The sequence below is a fragment of the Bubalus bubalis genome, chromosome 3 (assembly GCF_019923935.1).
Source record: "Bubalus bubalis isolate 160015118507 breed Murrah chromosome 3, NDDB_SH_1, whole genome shotgun sequence".
Lineage (NCBI taxonomy): Eukaryota > Metazoa > Chordata > Mammalia > Artiodactyla > Bovidae > Bubalus > Bubalus bubalis.
Genome location: NC_059159.1, coordinates 13,873,586 through 13,891,789, shown reverse-complemented (window position 1 = coordinate 13,891,789; position 18,204 = coordinate 13,873,586). Strand labels below are relative to the sequence as shown.

At 40.0% G+C, this 18,204-nt stretch overlaps 1 protein-coding gene across 3 annotated transcripts in view; it reads right to left on the bottom strand.

Annotated features, from left to right (window-relative positions):
• Positions 1–1,108: 1,108 nt before the first annotated feature.
• PITPNC1 (phosphatidylinositol transfer protein cytoplasmic 1) overlaps positions 1,109–18,204 on the bottom strand; it is a 266,256-nt gene continuing 249,160 nt past the window's right edge. For 2 of the 3 annotated variants that reach the window (XM_044938754.2, XM_006043526.4), the window contains exon 9: positions 1,109–5,728. In XM_044938754.2, coding sequence (XP_044794689.1) covers positions 5,412–5,728 — 317 coding nt within the window. In that variant the 3' untranslated portion in view covers positions 1,109–5,411. Of the gene's footprint in view, positions 5,729–9,370; positions 9,490–18,204 lie in introns of all 3 variants that reach the window. The other variant, XM_045164777.1, reaches the window with a different exon arrangement.

The following is an 18,204-nucleotide window of genomic DNA, read 5'->3' as shown; positions in this document are numbered from 1 at the left end:
AAGAAGACATGGTGCTTACACGCAAAGGAATATCACTCGATCGTTAAAAAGAATGAAATAATACCACTTGCAGCAAATGGACAGACCTAGATTATCATCCTAAGTGACTTAAGTCAGAGAGACAAATACCATAACCAATATCACTTACATGTGGACTCGAAAATGTGACACAAACGAACATATGTACAGATAGAACTCACAGATATAGAGAACAGAATTGTGGTTGCCAAGGGGGCGGGGGGATGGCGGGACAGAGGACTGGGAGTCGGGGATTAGCAGATGCAAACTATTATACTAATATATGGATGGCTGAACAACAAGGTCCTACTATAGCACAGGGAACTCTATTCAGTGTCTTGTGACAAATCATAAGAATATGGAAAACTGGAAAATATGAAATATGGAAAATAATATGAAAAAGAATATATATAATGGAATTGCTTTGCTGCACAGCAGACATTAACAACATTGTAAATCAACTATACTTCAACAAAATAAATACGGACGTTGACATTTGTTACAGGGTTGAATAGAAGAGGAGGGAGAGCTCTGGCTAAGCTCCGAGGCGGCTATGGAACAAGGAGGGTAAAGCATTTCTGTGCTCACTCTTCCATCCCCAGAGGACCCTTCTGTGAACAACAGGAGCGACTTGAGTTGGAGAAACTCTCATCTGATCAGAGTGATTTCAGCTCAACTCAAACTGGCTTGCTCTGCTGTGGAGAGAATCTGGTGTTCCCCTGGGGTGGTGTTCCTACAGATTACCTTGGGGGGATTTTTCTTGGTTATCACTCAAGACTGTCGCCTCACATTTGATGAGTGGAACCAAGGATCTGTTGGGTGGATCCCACTAGGTTACAGACTCACTGTGGCGATTTTTTTAGCTGGATAGAACTGACACCCAGGCATTTCCTACCAAGGGCTGAGCCCAGAAGATACCTATTAGACACTTCTTTGCATACAAGTCGCCTAGAACTGGGTCTAAGAACCAGCCATTGGCTTGTTCTTTCTCCCTTGATAGCTTCTTTCCCCATCAACCCACAAATTCCCAATTTGTCAATATTCCCTTGGAAAGAGCTGAGAAAGAGAGAGAGGAAGATACACTTGGAAAGAAGATTGGTTTGTACTTTATTTACAACAGAATGTAAGAAAAAGTAAGTTATTATCAATAATAAATAACTGGGAAAAAAACACAAAACGGCTGCAAAATGACATAGGAGGATGGCTTCCTGGCACAGTTAAGATGTGTGAAGATCAACTTCTGTTGGCTTTGCTGTCTATCACACTGTGCATTCCAGAACTTGGTCCTTCAGCTGCGGCAGTGGTGTATCGACCATGTAACTAATCAAGATCCCAGTTCACAATGTAAACACTAAAATTGACACTTGAAGCTACATGTAAGCAGCACAGGTACAACATCAGCTCAAACAGCCCCTCTTGGAGACACACAGAAACTGAGGGGAGAGTTGCAACTCGACAGACAGGCTTTTGAGTTTAAGCAAAAACACCGAGAGAGGCTTATCCTAAAGTGTTTGTTAACAACAAAAGGATAATTAATAACAGCATCTGGAAAGGTCTCAACATATTCACATTCTCTTATTGCACTAACTCCTAAAAAGCTTAAACACTTACATTTCAAATGAAACAGACTGATTTGAAGGTAGAACACAGGAGAACCCAGTATGCGTTGCCTCCATAAGCCATTGCTGTGCTCTTCTGTAACATTTCATTTTCAGCAGGAAAGAATAGTTTTAAACAGTCTATTTATGATCAATTGCAGTTGCTGGACAGATTTTTTTTTTTTAATTTTAAGATTTATGGCTCAGATGGCATATTGTCACCCAGCCTACTGAAACCAGATGATCAGAAAGAGACTAAAACTATTTAAACAATCCTTCTGTGTTGGGAGTATCTGAATACGCATCACATATGGAGTAAAATTATACTCTGGCCCTTCTGAAAAGTATAATTGTTGTTGACCTATGCAAGCCAGTGACAAGTCGTCTTTGGGCCGTGAAGAGGAGCTAAGGCGAGTAGGATTTAAAAGTACACATAAATTCATTAGCCATGAAATTTTCATGGAAAAACGACTTCTCGAGAAGTGTCAGAATCTACTCTTAGGTCACTGTTTATTATACTGTCTTGGAAGAAAACCATATAATAATACTTGGGAGTCCTGTTGTGTTTTTTAAGAGTCTACATAAGACATGCACAATTGCGCTAGTTAGAGATTTATTTTCACAACCAAAAATGTGGCTAATGCCTTCAAATAAATTAAAGCCATTTTCCCCACACCCAAATGCAAAGCCAAAACAGAAGGGTTTATAAATTAGTTCATGAATAAACGCATATTGTTTCAGTTATAATGTGGTAACTGAAGAAGGTCACGGACTCCTCTGTTATGCTTTTTTCTTTGCTTTGCCTTATTCTAGCTCAAAAGTAGGAAAATGAAAGGTCTTCAGAGCTGACTTCTGACAAAGTTTATGCAGTAAAAACACTGAGGCCTTCTTGTCCTGGAAAAGCACAGCTAAAGCAATGATCTGTTCGACAGCCAATGAAAAGCACAGGGGTATTTTCTAATTTGAAGTCCATCCAAAGTAATGAAATTTATGTTCATTTTGATGGTCTCCACTAACATGAGAGACAAAGATGGGGTGAACATAAATGTTATTCTGTGGATTATTTTAATTTGGCTACTAGAGACTTAAAACTGATGGTGTTGGACTTGCCATACTATATTTATATATATACAGGTATAATACAATTTTGGTGAACAAAGTTGAAGGTTTCCACATTGCAGACAGAGGCACTGAGTTAAGATTCTATTTTTTCCCCAAAACATGCTTAATTAATTCAAGTTTCTGGTTTTTTTCTTCTAAGTTTCCATCATGCAGCCATTTAATTTCCATCCTTATAGGAATTAGTAATGTTCTATATACACATTCATTGCAGGCTTGTACCCCACAAAAAACAAATCCATGTATGAAGACTGTGAAATGACACTTGAAAATCAAGATAGATAAAATATTGAAGCCATTTATGCCTTGTGATGACTGGATTAAATATTCGAAGCAGCTAAAAGAATATTTGCACCCCTCCCCGCTTTGAAAATGCACGGGAACCACATGTAGACAGAAAAACTGAACATACTCTAAGACCACACATATTTGTTGGCTAAGAATCACACTATCTGTGGTAGTTTTGCGAGTAATGTCTGTGGTATTATACTGGCTATAGGAGAAAGAAAATTCACAGTAGGAAACCAGGAATTAGCTTTCTAAAGCATATAGAATTGTTGACTTTGATAGAGGAAAAGCTACTTTACAAAAATGGAAAATGAGCAATGGCATCGACAGAAAAACTAGGTGCCAGATGTGTTAACAACGTGCTCAAAACAAATCCATTCCATGCGAATATCATGATCCCACCCCATCCTGATTTCAGCTTGCAAATGTTAAGCAAATACATACGCTATGCAAGTGTCTTCTGAAAGGAGAATTTTGCTTCCTGAAGCCAGACATTCTTGTTAAGTACTACTGTGTTGAAAGGGAGCCATGGAGAAGTCCAGGAGCTCTGGATAAAACATCGAGTTTCCCCACAAGCAAAAATCATGCTACCGTACCATGCAAAGAGGGCGCCTTACTGTGGCACTATCCTTAGGGAAGAGATGCACTGTTGATCTAAGCTAGTTGCAATGGGTTTCCTTTGAGTTCTGGGTTTATTTATATATTTATTAAGCTACATGTCAACCTACAGGTTACGAAATGATCTTGACAACCTGACATACGACTTAGAACGCTTGGTGCTGGGCTCCTGGGGCCAGCACTTGCACCTTGGGAGAGTTTGTAACTTGAAGGACACTACGCAGAGTGCTGGGCACGAGAGAGAGAAGCAGGCAGGGCCCCCTGGCTGAGAGCCTGTGTAAGAGGAAGAGGATGCGCTCCTTGGTCTATGTGGTTTCCTTTGGAATCTGCGTTTGGGGAAAGTCCCTTTCCTGAGGTCGGAGGTTATGGTCAGGAAGGCTAGCTGGGGCCTTGGAGTTGCCCAATTACCTTGTTCTCTTCCTCCCTTGGAGGACAAATGCTAGATTCTGTGTACTCTTCCTTTTGTGTTTAAAGGCAGTGAGGTGCAAAGGTGGCAGATTTTTCTCTTTAGATCAAAAAAGAGTTCTCTTTCTGCCACTTTGGTGAATGATCTTGTCTCCCGTCAACCTTGAGTCTAATCCTGCATTACTTAGACCCTCAGAAAAGAAAGCTGGCCAGAGGGGCATCTTTTATAACTTCTTTTCACTCTATTAATAAGAGTTAGCCGTTCTGCTCACTTTCTCCTCCCACCTGATGGTGTTGACTCAACTTTTGCGATCTTCCTGATATTTGGATTTCAAGTAAGGAACAAGAGAATGACAATCTTTTCTAAGGTCCAGTGATGGGCAATGTATTCCAGGGAGGTCCAGATATTATTAAGAATATCCCTGTCCCATTAAAGGGATGGAGACAAGTCTGACAGTGTTAAAGTCCAGGCAGCTTACTCTACCCTGAACTTCTCTGAATAATCAGAGTCAGTGAATTCTACTCAATTAACTGCAAATTCTGAGAAGCTTAACAAATGACGTAAGGCTCGTTGATACCTGTAGGGAAAAAAAAAAGACATTTGCCTCACTTGGGTCTCTTGGTTCCTAAACCAAACCATTCAATATCAGTCTGTTATGGTCATATTTATCCATGTAATTCTTAAAGATTTCTGAGGCCACAAGGGCACAAAGGGGAAGTTATTAAAAGACAGAAACAAGTGGCATTTTTATTAAATTCTATGAAAGGTATCAATAAGTTATTGTTAATTGCACTTGGAGCCTCTACAAGTTGATAATTAAAATTTCCAAAAAATTTAAAGAGTTAATTAGGCCCCAAAATCCTGAGTCAGACTAACCAAAATAGGAATCTTAGTAACTTCTGGTATTCAAGTATTGGTAAGGAGCAGTTCATAATTTACCAATTAGGTGTGTTATGCCTGAGAAAATTTTTGAGAATTCCACGTTTGATGGGAGGAAACTTAACTTCATTATTTTACTATACCTTGTAACACAGTGGTGTAAAGTTTTCATTTATTTACCCTTGAAGTCCATGCCAACCTCATCAAATGCCCAATAAACAAGGCTTCCTCCCTGGCGACCAGCTGCAGCCACAGATCTCTTCTGTCCTTCGCAAGTCTTGCATTTTACATCTAACGTGACACCCTGTGGCAGACTTAGGCAGTCATATTCTATGTGAAATTACTTAACCACATGCACACTCAAGAGATCAAAGGGACATGTCTGAGTGACAAAGCAGTCTTTTTCTATATCAGAAGATCCTTAAAAACAAACAAACAAGACCCAAAACCGAAAATATAAAACCCCATGAAATATTCATGTCAAGTTACTCTGATTTGGGCCGACATGGCTTATCTGAAGAGTGGATGCCAGGTAAATTCAGGGTGGCTTTTTTCTCAGGGTCTGGAAGTGTGAGAGTTTCTGGGGCAGACTTTTTCCGGGGCCGATCTCTGGGAACTGACAGGAATTCTGGTGCGTCAGTGGAGAGAGGAGTGGATGGAGCGCTCGAAGGGGCACTGCGGACTGAAGACGGCAGCAGGGGGATGCTGGAGATAGAAATGGCAGGTGGGAAAACGCCAATTTTCTTGTTGGTGGCTTCCTGAGTGGCTCGTTCAAATTCTCGGACTTCATCCATTGTCATGTCTTAAAGGCAAAAAATAGAAAGAAAAAAAAAAATGAGCAAGTATTTGGAAGAGACACAAATGGATTCATCTCTCTGCCTTTTTAAAGGAGCTATTAAAATCCTATGATTAAGGGGGCTCTCCAGATTATTAGCCCAAATTAGCATTGAAATGCTAAACCCTGAATTTTTCCTTTTTACTGAGGCTGACCTCTGAAACAATATTCCTTTATGAATATCCATCCAAGATTTTCCAAAGCACTTTCAATGAGTACTTTAAGTATTCCGAAGACGAGTTTATCAGGCGAGCACAAAACCACACCAAGTTGTATGTGTCTGTACATCCGTGTGCTGTGGATAAGGTGTGGTATATGGAGCTATTATTAGACCTGGCCATCTTTTCTACAAAAGGAAGGTAATTAAAGCAATCAGTGGCCCCAAATGATACATATTAACAACTACTTTAGATCATGAAAAGACAAGTTTACCTTTACAGGGTAAACAGAGTATCAGAATTTCTCAACATGTTATCCTCTTGTTCAATAAATATACTTTTTGCATTCTAGGACTTACTTGTTTCCTAACTATGCATCCATCCTGAGATCTTTTCAGATGAAAAAACAAGTAAGATGGGACAGCAACAACAAACTTTTCTAATTATCCCCAAACCAAGGAAACAAAACAATTTCTCAAGGAAACATACAACGAAAAAGAGCAGAGAAGAAAAAGAGAGAACACAAAATCAGTGCGAATTTCATTTAAAAGAAAAAAAACGTTATCTGGCATCCAAGAAATAAATTCAGTGACGCCTTATTTAACGGGCATTGTCAGATGATACAGACTTGCCAAATGTCTGAAATGTTCTTATGTGAGAAAGTTAAAAAAAAATTCTTTCAAAGGCAAAGCCTTCCCTAATGTAAATACATTAAATAATGTATTACACACACTTACTACCAATGAGACATAATATCTGGAAAGAATATCACTGTGCTCCAGAACAGCGGTGACTCACTTCTTAGGACTGATTTGCTTTATATAGTGTGGCCTTTCTTCTCTCATTCTCAGGAACTCTATTATTACTCTCAGTCTGGCTATCCCTGGTATCCTTTGCCAATTTTGTTACTGGTAACTGGGAAAATAGGTAACTGGTCTTATTAAAAAAGCTCTGAGTGAAGGCCGACAAGCTTGTCCTGGTGTAAAAGGTGAAACCTGCTGACCATGGGCTTCTGTACCTGTTTTATCTTCCCAGAGACCCATGTTTTCCCTTGTGTCCTTTCCCATGAACTTAGCTGGTGAGCCTTCATTGGATGACACTACATAAACCAGTATGAAACATACAGGCACTTTGGAAATATTAACTATGGAGTGAATATTCATAACATAGTATTAGTCATTAAGATAAATGATCTCTAGTCATATCATAACATAAAGCAAAGCAGAAATATGTTTAAAAAAATCCTTAAGAGTATTTATTGGGGACAGTTATTAAAATCTTCTGGAAGGGAAAAGTTTTTACAAAGGAAATAAAAAAATTATGCCCATGTTGATAGAATATAAAATTCAGAATATAGCAAGAACTGTACCTGTAAACTTACCACTTAGAACACTAAGCCTATTAGATAAGCTAAGAAATAAGATTAAGTTCTTTAAAGAGAGGTATTTCAAAATAAAACTGAGACTCAGAAAAGTTCCAGTGAATTTCAGCAAAGTTTATCTTTGAAAAATCAGGTTTTCTTTACAAGTGGCTGAATGGTGCGCTACTCCACACATCCAGCAGGGGGCAGAAATCCCCCAAAGTACAGAATCTTGATTCTACACTCCTGTTCAGTCTCTTAGAAGTTCTCTCCCTTGAAATGTGTTGAAACTGCTCAGTTGAAAAGGAGACTGTTATTTCCTTATTGCTGGGGCCATGGATGTTCATTTTGCCCAGTTTCAATATAGTTTGTCTCTGCTCAGGAAGTACATCTAAATTTATTGAGCACCCATGTAATTTTGTGATGGACAGCAGCCTCTTGATTTCAACTTTTTCATTATGATAGAGAAGAAAAATATGGAAAAATCAATGACCCTTCCCAATTTAATGGAATTTCAAAGAATAAGGCAAGTGTGGTATGCATTTAAAGATAACCACATTGTGTAACTTCTGAGGAGACAGGCATTTCTGACACTGAAGTTATGGGAAGGGTTCTGAGTTGCAGCCAGAGAATGCACCGGCTTTCCCATGGGGAGACCCATTCCAGGTATCACCGTCTAAACGGTAAACTGACTTTCCAACAGTAATAATCAGAGTAAAATGGAAAGAAAACCAAATTAAGAGTCTTAAGCTGTAAGAACAGACTGAGGAAAGCGCTGTGTAGTATCCTTCGCTATGTGGCATCTTCCCCCTTCCTCTGGTTTCCTTTGTCTTGTCATGCTTATATAGGGAGCAGCTTTCAGACAGCGGCTGAGGGGGGACAGGTATCAACATTCCTGAAGAAAAGGTAACTGAGAGTGATGGAAATTTAAGGACGGTTTCCTTACGAGCACTTCTAACTTTAGAACGGGGAGAGAGAAAGGGGGAAGCCCTATAGAACTGGCCAGCGTCTCCATTGGAACACTTCAGTTAAGTCTGATCCAAACAGCTTCTGCAAATCCAATCACGGCATGCAAGAAGAGTTAGGGCCATTTCAGCCTCAAGGGCTGCCACATGCAGCCCATAGCAGCACATAATGCCTGACAGGGCACATTCCCAAGACATGCTCTCAGTTCACTCGACATTCCCAAGGTGCAACCAGAGGTCTTCACAAATCTAAAGCATTCACAACAAGAGCCAGCTCTCAATTTTCTGAAACTACCCTGTCAATTTCTTACATAGCTAATATGCATTATTCTGGGACTGACAGACAAGTGGGCTCAAGCTGGCACCCAAAGAGACCACAGCTCTAGCCAAAGATACATGAAAATGACTTGGTGATTACATTTTCTTTGTTATCTGTAATTCTTTCTCATAAGCGCGGATGACTGATGGAACTATATTTAAGATGCTGGCATGTAGACAGCACACTGTCGGCTCCCAGTCACCAAGGTGCCATTAAATAACCTTGGGCTCTCCGAGGCTTAGGTCCCAGCTAGACCTAGCTCACCCCACCTCAGTGCTCAGCCAGTGTGTATGCGTGGGCAGCAGCCCCATCTGGGCAGGAACCTAAGTAAAAAGGAACCAAGGGTAAGACAGCCATAAAGAGCCATGGAAAGCATTTCAAAGCAAATGCAAAGAAACTGAAAATACCAGATGAGCCAATAGCCCTCCCTGAAACGAATGACTGAACGTTAACGATGTCTTTAAAAGTTACTGGCGCTGATGTTCTAGCTTTCGTGTGACATCCGTTTCTAGCCCTCTGTTCTTCTGTGGCGCAGGCCACAAAATGTTTCCATTCTCTATGCTCTTGGTTTTATGACCAAGACAACGTAACCTCTGAGTCAAGCGGCTTTAAAGAACAGAAATGTCTGGAAGCAAGAGGTAACATCGTCCAGTTAAGACCCAGCTCAGGTTCTTCACCGACAGCCTCTGGGCTACAACGCTTTTTTTGTGGAAGTTTGAGAACTGATGCGTTTGAAGTCATTTCAAAGATCGGTTTATGGGTACGTTTGGTAAAGAGTGGGCAACATGTTTTAAAAATTCTACATACACTTGTTTGGGCCTGGCTCTCTATGTCATCCACAGTGGAGGAATGCTGATTGCAAACTTTTATGTTGGTTTGTTCATGCATGTTTTTCTCGTATTCCCGAACATCATCCATTGTCATATCTGAAAGAAGGTCAAGACGTTGGCAACTTCCGTTATTAAAGGCGAACTTTCAATGGGGAAGACTTTAGGGGACGATGGCAGCTTAGCAGAAGCCAAAGAGAGGAGTAAAAAAGCGGGGAACTCACTAACTTTATGAAGAGTTAATCATAAAGTTAGCTAAACCAGCCAAAGGCGGAGTGAATACAAGGGAGTTAAGTCAAAACAGTCTTAGAGCTGAGAAGAATGGAGATTATTTAGGGGTGATTCTTGTACAGTGAGTTAGGTGGGTAGGAAGTATTAGCTAGGGTTATAGCCTGAGATCTCCTAAAAGCATGGTTAGAAGATCCCTGTAAGGGACAGGGTCAAGTCTGTGTGGTTTAATACTTACCTTTCATATACCTTTCAAAATAGATCTGGAGATTCTTTACAGCAATGCATTCAACAACAGAAAGGACACTTTCATTGCTATTGTAAGAGACATGGCATTAAGGGCAGAGAAACGATGCCCACTGCTCCTGGTGAGATTTGGGTGCAGTGCTCACACAGAGATGTATTTTTGCACAGAACACATGGTGCCAGAGAGTGCAGATCTACCCCGAACTTCAAGTCTAGCCTAACAGCATGAAGAGGGCTGCCACTACTTCCACCCACACAGTTCTATAAATAAAATGGCACATGACATTATGACTTTTTGGCCTGATTCTGCAGATTTTTTCAGGATTTCAGAATAATAATTTCGTAAATCCTGTGGTTCTAAACAGGGGACAGTTCTGGTTGTCACGACAGAGGTGGAGGTGCTACGGGCACGTCCGGGAGGTGCCAGGGATGTGGTAGCACAGGCCTCCTCCCTCCCCGACCAAGAGTTATCTGGCCCAGAATGTCCGTGGTGCCGAGAAGGTTGAGAAACCTTGTCTAAATCCAAGGGATAAAAAACTTCAACAAAGAACCTGTTATCTTCGGTATGTGCAATGCATAAAAATAATAATTAGTCTCACTTTAAATGTTTCTGTTGCTTTATCCTGCACTCCCCACTCCACTCCTTGGATATTTTACAACGATTCATTAGCAGTTTCCCCAGATGGGGATTCCTCTGCCACTCTCCTGGAAGAATTTAACTTCATGCCTCTTTACAATGAATGGTACATGCTCAACAATTGGTTAATCAAGCTACCACCTTGATCACTAATTAGCTTGGTGGGGATTTAGAGCGAGTATTTACAGCTGGAATTTTTCCATTAGTATCTTCTGCATCATGTGGTCTGCTGTCTTTTTATATCAGTCCTTGTGTGTCACGTGAGAGTCTCTTCAATTCCAAAGGGCAGACTTGTGAGAAGTTTATGAATTAATTCAGTGTGGTCTGGGGCCAAGATGGAGGGCAGCTCTAAATCCAGACCTGGGTGATATTATTTAGCTGGTGACACCCCCACACCCTGAAACCGTTAATCAAAAATGCCATCCATAAGCAATGTAGGTATCAAGAATGCTAAGCAACAGTCTGGCCAAGCGAAGAGCATGCTTTTCTTTTAGAAAATCAAGGTAACTGCAAAGCAGTAAAGAGATGCTGCTTTGTGAATAGAACAAAAGCATCTTTGTTAACAATAATAACATCCTTTCAATACAACCACTTTAATTTCAATGCCCAGTTATCAAAAGTTCTTAAACCCAAATATACCTGGAATGAATACTGAGATCATTTTAAATTAAGAGTTTAAAATTAAAGAAATTTCTTCATACATACGTTCATTACACACTTTATTTCCCCCCTCACTGGCATGCTAGTAATTTTAAAAACAGAAACAAAGGAGGCTTCATTTCTTTGTTCTAGCGAATCTCAACGGAAATCATTCTTTATCTTTAATTAGCTCAATGTTAACAGGGGCTTAAACTGTGTGACTAGGGGCTTTCAAAGATTTTTATGGATGTGAAGAAAGATTTAATAATGAAGATACTCATTATTAGCTTGTTCATAATAGTGAAAAATTGAAAACAACTCTGGGGCCTGATAGTATTATGCAGCAATTAAAAATGATGCATAAGAATATTGAACAATATAAAAAAATAGCTTTGGTATATTGTTAAATAAAATATTGGAGGTAAAAGAAATCATTTTTGCCAGAAAAAAACAAAAGGATACACTTCTAAATGTTAACAGTGATTGTTTTGAGGAGTTGAAATTTTAATTTTCTCCTTTTGCTTATCTATATTTTCTAAATTTTCTACATCAAATCTGAATTATTTCTGTAAGAAAGAAAGAGAATGTTATTTCAAAATCAATTATTTGGGGTCATTAGAAGATGGATACCATCAATTTGCACTTGTATAAGAAGATATACTTTAGAAAAGAGTATTTGCTGATTTTAGAATCATGATCCCCCCCCCCCTTTTTTAAATGAAGAGTTAAGAAACAGTTGCAGAAAACTTCATCTTAAAGAAAAAAAATCTCTCAATTAGACCACATAATAATGAACATTTCTAGGGAGTTTCCTGGTGATCTACTGGTTAGGATTCAGTGTTTTCACTGCCATGAACAGACAAAAAACAGAAAAAAGAATGAACCTCCTAGTACAGGGGGTTCTCTAAAAGATAATGATAATTTGGTCCCAGCCAATGCTGAAGGAAAATGTTTGTCTAAATCGTGAACTATCCTCTCATACCATGCATGCTTATGGAAATGATGTCAATATTCCTCAGTAATTTATGGAAAGCCTAATCAAGTGAAAATGTTCTTATTCAGGTTATCTGATAGAATGCACTACATCCTGCTTCAGCAAAGTGTATTACCTTGAAATCTATAAATGAGTCAATTTTTTAGTAAATTCAATTACACATGCCCGATGATGGATTATACTTTTGGAGTGGATTCATCTTCATTACTAATTGATTTTCAAGGATCAGAGCGACTTCTCACAGTTTAGGTTCAGATCTCTTTGTCCCCAGCAAAACAGTGCTTATGTATATCAGATAAACTCTTAAAGGAATCCTATGTCAATTATTTTGCAAATAACTGAATTTAATTATCCCTTAATTTACAGATCTGAAAGGTCATAATTTACTTTTTTCAAGTAGAGTTTCTTAAATGAAGTCTTCTTAAACATATAATACTTGCTTAATGGCCTGATTTAAGAGACTACTGGACCTAGTTCCAAAGTTCTTCTGATAAGGAAGCTGTATCCCAGTATCTTTGACACTTAGCCATTAGAGGGTGACTGATCATCTGGCGGCATAAATATTCTCTTTGTTGCAAGATTTCCTGTCTTTGTCCTCTTGCAAGATCGTTTCTGTCCTTCTTTTTCTCACCCTCTTTCAGGTGAGAGAGTAAGCAGACCCCAGTCTTCTATTCCAGCATGTGAAAGTGAAAGTGAAGTCGCTCAGTCGTGTCCGACTCTTTGCGACCCCGTGGATTGTAGCCCACCAGGCTCCTCCGTCCGTGGGATTCTCCAGGCAAGAGTACTGGAGTGGGTTGTGAAGGTCACACCAAATTGGCCTGGGTAGAACTCTCTCCTCTACCACCAGCCCAGCCTTATTAAAGAAGCTCTGGACTCAGAGGATTTGTTAAGAAGTTCCTTCAATTTCCTAAACCATGAACTAAGCAAAATATACCTCTGTATGAGTCTTGGTCTGCTTCAACTATTTTCTGCTTTGTTATAAAATGTGGATTTCAATTATTATTTACTTATTGAATCACTCAACTAATGTGTGAATTATGTTCCATAGAAATAATTCAAATAGTACTGGATTATATAGAGAAAAGAGTTTGATTTAACTTCCCGTATCAATCCTATTCCTTCTGGAGATAACCACTGACAGGTTTTTTCCTATGAATTTGCATGTGTTACACATGCACATTACACACACACATACAGTCTCATTTATTTTCACATTTATGGAATCATACTATAGTCTACTATATGATACAAGTTGCTCTGGCTTACTTTTTCCACTAATGGAAAATGAACATATTTCCATACCAGTACATATAGAACTACCTTATTCTTTTTAACACACAATATTTATCATATGAGTGGTATCATAATTTACTTGACCATATTTCTGTTGAAGGACATTTACATGGAGACTAGATTTTAGCTCTTATCAGCAACACTACACTGAATAGCTTTGTATTTATATTCAGGAACACGTATGTGTATTCCTTAAGAATGAGTATCTAGAGCTGGGATTACTGGGCCACAGATTATTTGTATTTCCCATCATCAGTTTTTATAGAAACTGTTAGTGTGTTCTCCCACCTATCCAAAACTGGATTATTGTCACTCGTTTTAAATTTTGCTATCAGATGGGCACATGTCATATCTTCTTGCCGTTTTCATTTCATTTCTTGTGATTAGTAGAGAAGACACTGGTTATTTGCATTTCTTCTTCCATGGCTTACCTATTCAGGTTGTTTACCTTTTTTCTAGTGAGTGCTGGATTTTTGATTTATAGGACCTCTTTGTATATTGTGGGTATTAGTCCTCTGTTGGCTACATATATTGCAAATAGCTTCTCTTAATCTTTCAGTTTTGCTTATGGTGGCAATTTTCTTTCAATCATTTTATTAAAGATTTATTAAAGAATTTATTAAATGGAAGTGGAGGCAAGATTGTATATCTGAAAGGCCTTTAGGGTAGAAGTCAGCTGAATGTACAGAGACACTCCAAATGCCACCAAACAAAATGTCTGCAGTCAGGAATTTTCCTTCATTACAGTTTTAATAGAGAGTCAGATTCATGTTGATGCATGGCAAAACCAATACAATATTGTAATTAACCTCCAATTAAAATAAATAAATTTATATTTTAAAAAAATTTAAAAAATTATATAACTTTCAAAAAAAAGAGTCATATAGCTTAATTCAGTAACCTAGCCAATGGCATATTATATTTTATTTCCTTCTACAAATATTTTCTCTCCATTTCCAGGCCTGTCAGCCTAAACAGAAGTAACTTTTTCTTTTGTTGTTGTTCTAAGACAAAATGGAAGTCTTAAACAAGTGGCTGGGTTAGAGGAAGCTCCAGCAATCAAGAATTATGTCTGATACCCCTTTGACTTCAACAAAATGGTGGCCCATCCTTTGGGAAGTGCTTTTTTTTTTTTTTTTTTAAAAAGGCTATAAATTCAACAGGTGCTTATTACAAATAGTTTACTTTTTTTTTTTCCTGTAGTGAAAGTAGCTAATCCTCAAGGCTTGGTGTATACCCTTTCCTTGTAATTCAGATCACAAGATCTAGAATTGTAATCTACAGTTATGATTTTTCTACAGTTCTTAATCTGGGGAGGTGGAGAGCAGAGTCACAGATCCCTTTGAAAATGTGATGGAGTGCAATGGGTTCTTTCCAGAAAAATGAATGTAAGCAGATACACATAAAATGCTGCCTAAGAGACATGGGACTTAAATTCATGATTCAGGAAACGTGCAACCATTAAAAAATGCTGGCTTGGTGAAATTAACCGGCTAATGCTAGCCTTTGAGTCAGCTTCTTTCTCCAACTTCAGCTTGATTCTTTCACTGTTAGATTGCTCTTGGGACTCCAGAATGATCTCTAAGTCATTTTTGTGAGGGAGTTTCATCTGTACTAGCCAGAACAACCCCCTATTTTTTGGGAGGGTCAGGATTCATGAAATTCCACTCAATCACAGCCTCCCTTGGGCAACCCTCTGTGTTCCTCTCAAAATACTGTCAGATTTGTGAAGCAAAACCAAGCTTTGGTGAGGCTGGGCTGCCTATTTTTATTCACCTCTTCTTTTACCCCATCTTCTAAAATATGCAGTTGTTTTTTTCTGATTAGTGTTCCAGTCATGCAGGAGACACCCAAGGCTCACGGATAAAGACCAATCAAGGCTTTGAAAACCAAACTCAACTACTCCAACAGTAGAAACGGTTGTACTTTAGGACAAATAAGAGCAGAATAAAATCTGTTTAGGGAAATAGTTATTGGGACAGTCAAATGCTAAAATTCAGGAAGGATACAAAATTAATCCTTGGGCAAGAAATGATTACTGTCATTTATAGTGTCCTTTTTTAAAAAAAAAAAAAAAAAAAATACAACTCAGTTAAGCACATGCATTGGAGAAGGAAATGGCAACCCACTCCAGTATTCTTGCCTGGAGAATCCCAGGGACGGGGGAGCCTGGTGGGCTGCTGTCTATGGGGTCGCACAGAGTCAGACACAACTGAAGAGACTTAGCAGCAGCAGCAGCAAGCACTGGAGGTGGTGAGTCTAATTAGGGAGAAAGACATCATACAGGGCTGCCAGTGTATAAAGGTATATAGTTTGGGCACTGTAGGAGCACAGCCCAGGGTCAACAGAACTAAAATTCAGCGCTCAGCCGACAGCACCTGCTGAATCTGCTTGGAAGGGGTGCCTTTTTGTAACTCTTACAAGGCACCAGAGTTTAGCAGTTGGCCCTGAAGACATCTACCATTTTCTAGTCTAATTAAATTTGGACTGAATTAATTAAACTGTCCTTTCAATCTGATTTAAAGTTGTTCTTAAAACTTTTGGGACCTCCCTGGCGGTCCAGTGGTTAAGACTCTGCATTTCCAATGCAGGGGGCTGGGGCTCGGGCTCAATGCCTGATTGGAGAACTAGCACCGTGGCCAAAAGATGAAAACAAAAACCAAAAACCAAAAAACCTTTAGGATTCACCTGGAGGGCTTGTTAAAACACAAGGGGGTGTGCCAGGTTACACCCCCAGAGTATCTGATTCAGCAGGTTTGGGGTGGAGTCTGAGCATTTGAAACAAGTACTCCAGGGATGCTGAGGTTGCAGGCCCAGGACCTCACTGGGAGCATAAGTGCCATAAGCTATAGGAAAGGGTTTCTTTACTTTGAACCCTTTCCATGTTTACTAGTGAAAGCCTCACTGAGCCTATATAGACCAAAGAAAAATAAACAACTTCAGGTACCCAAAACTGAAGGGCTGTGCTGGTGGGCGATGACACACCCGTCTACCTGAAAGGCTTGCAGTACACAGCGTTACCTTGAATAAGGAAGGGGTTGTGGGCAGGGTTCTTAGCGTTTAGTTGATTGAGTATCTGCATCTGTGTAATGAAGGAGCCACCACTTTCCTGGCAAGCCGCTCAGCTGGGGACAACGATGCCAGTAATTTACATGAAATTGATGGGGTAGGTCTCAGACCCTTTGCGGAGTGAAAAGGCTGCTTGTTTTCGTTGGGGCTAGGACTGTATATACAGCGGGTGGAGGCCTTCTCCGGGGAGTACACGGTGCCCTGATGATCTACGTCCACTAAACCACATGCTGTTTTTCTGCACTCAGATACAGAAAGGGCTTTTTGTCAGTAGGCTCCTTGAGTTAATTCCTGTCTCCACCTCTCCATCTTAAGTAGGTGTTCTCTTTTTAAAGGCCTTCCTTTGATGCGTTATTCTAGCTTTGGGCCCTTGTAATAGTCTGAGATTTTTTTTTTGGACTAAAAGTCTTTAAGTCTCTTGGTTGCTGAGGGCTTGGTTGAGATGGAAAAAAAATCGGCCCTTGTCCTCTGCACCCCAGCCATTCCTTTACTAGAGGCCTGCCCACATTTTCTGGTCCTTTATCCTGCCTCTACTCAGACTCTCTTTTCTGGTCACAGGCTTGCAGTGTTGTGTCTTCTTAGTTAGGGTGCAGCTACCCTTTTTCACACTGCCTTTTCTGAAAAGTCCTCGAAGGCCTCATGGTATTCCAGAGAAATCTATTACGTTGCCCTGTCTCCTGGTCTTGAAGATGGTCGAGGTTTGGCTCTTCAGGCTTCAGTTCACTGACCAAACTTCTCACCAGTTTGAGCCTATTATTCTTTGACTATCCTTTTGAAATTCCCTTAGGACACCAAGAGCGTGGAGGAGTGCAAGTTGGGGGAGACCAGCAGTTGTTAACCTTTGGGGTGTCCCTCTAAGAATCTGTGAAAAGCTCCCCAGAAAAAACAACCAGAAAGATCTGTTTAGTGATCTGGGGAAGTAATCACAGGAGACTCTCCCTCCTCCCGTCTCACAACAGACAACCACAAAGAAGTGCCGGGGAGACTTGCGACGTGCGGCCAGTCGGGGTAGTGCTGCCTGTGAACAGCATCCCAGGTCCTGGGCGGCTGTGATTATTGTTCTCTGGTTGCTGAGTTGTCCAGCTCTTTGTGACCCTATGGACTGTAGCCCGCCAGGCTCCTCTGTCCATAGGATTTCCAAGGAAGAATACTGGAGGGGGTTGCCGTTTCCTTCTCCAGGGGATCTTTCCAACCCAGGAATCGAACCCAAGTCTCCTGGATTGGCAGGCGGATTCTTTACCACTGAGTCATTAGGGAAGCCCAGGGGCGTGTGATTAAGAGAACGCAAATGGTGATCTTTCAAAAGCATCTCTTCTAGAGGTCTGCATTTGGGCAAACCAAGGAAGAGGCAAAGATGTATTTGCTTTTCAGAAGATGTGGATCTGGGAAAACTGTGCAAAAAAAGAAAAAGAAAAAAAAAAAAGCATACTCATAGCCTACAAAACCCTATTTTGAAAAATATGGTTCAGAAACAGCTAACAGTCACTGTCTTTGTCTGTTCAGTCCACTGTAACTTTTCACTTTAAATTTGATGCCTTCAGCTAAGAAGAGAGAGGGCATTGGTGAAACAATGATACAAAGGCACCAAAATGCAATCGAGGTTATGCTGAGAACGAATTCAATGTGACTTAGGAAAAGGCCAAAGAGAAGAGCATTTTCATTAGGCAATCAGATCTGACCCAAGTCACCAACTGGGTGTGTTTGTTTC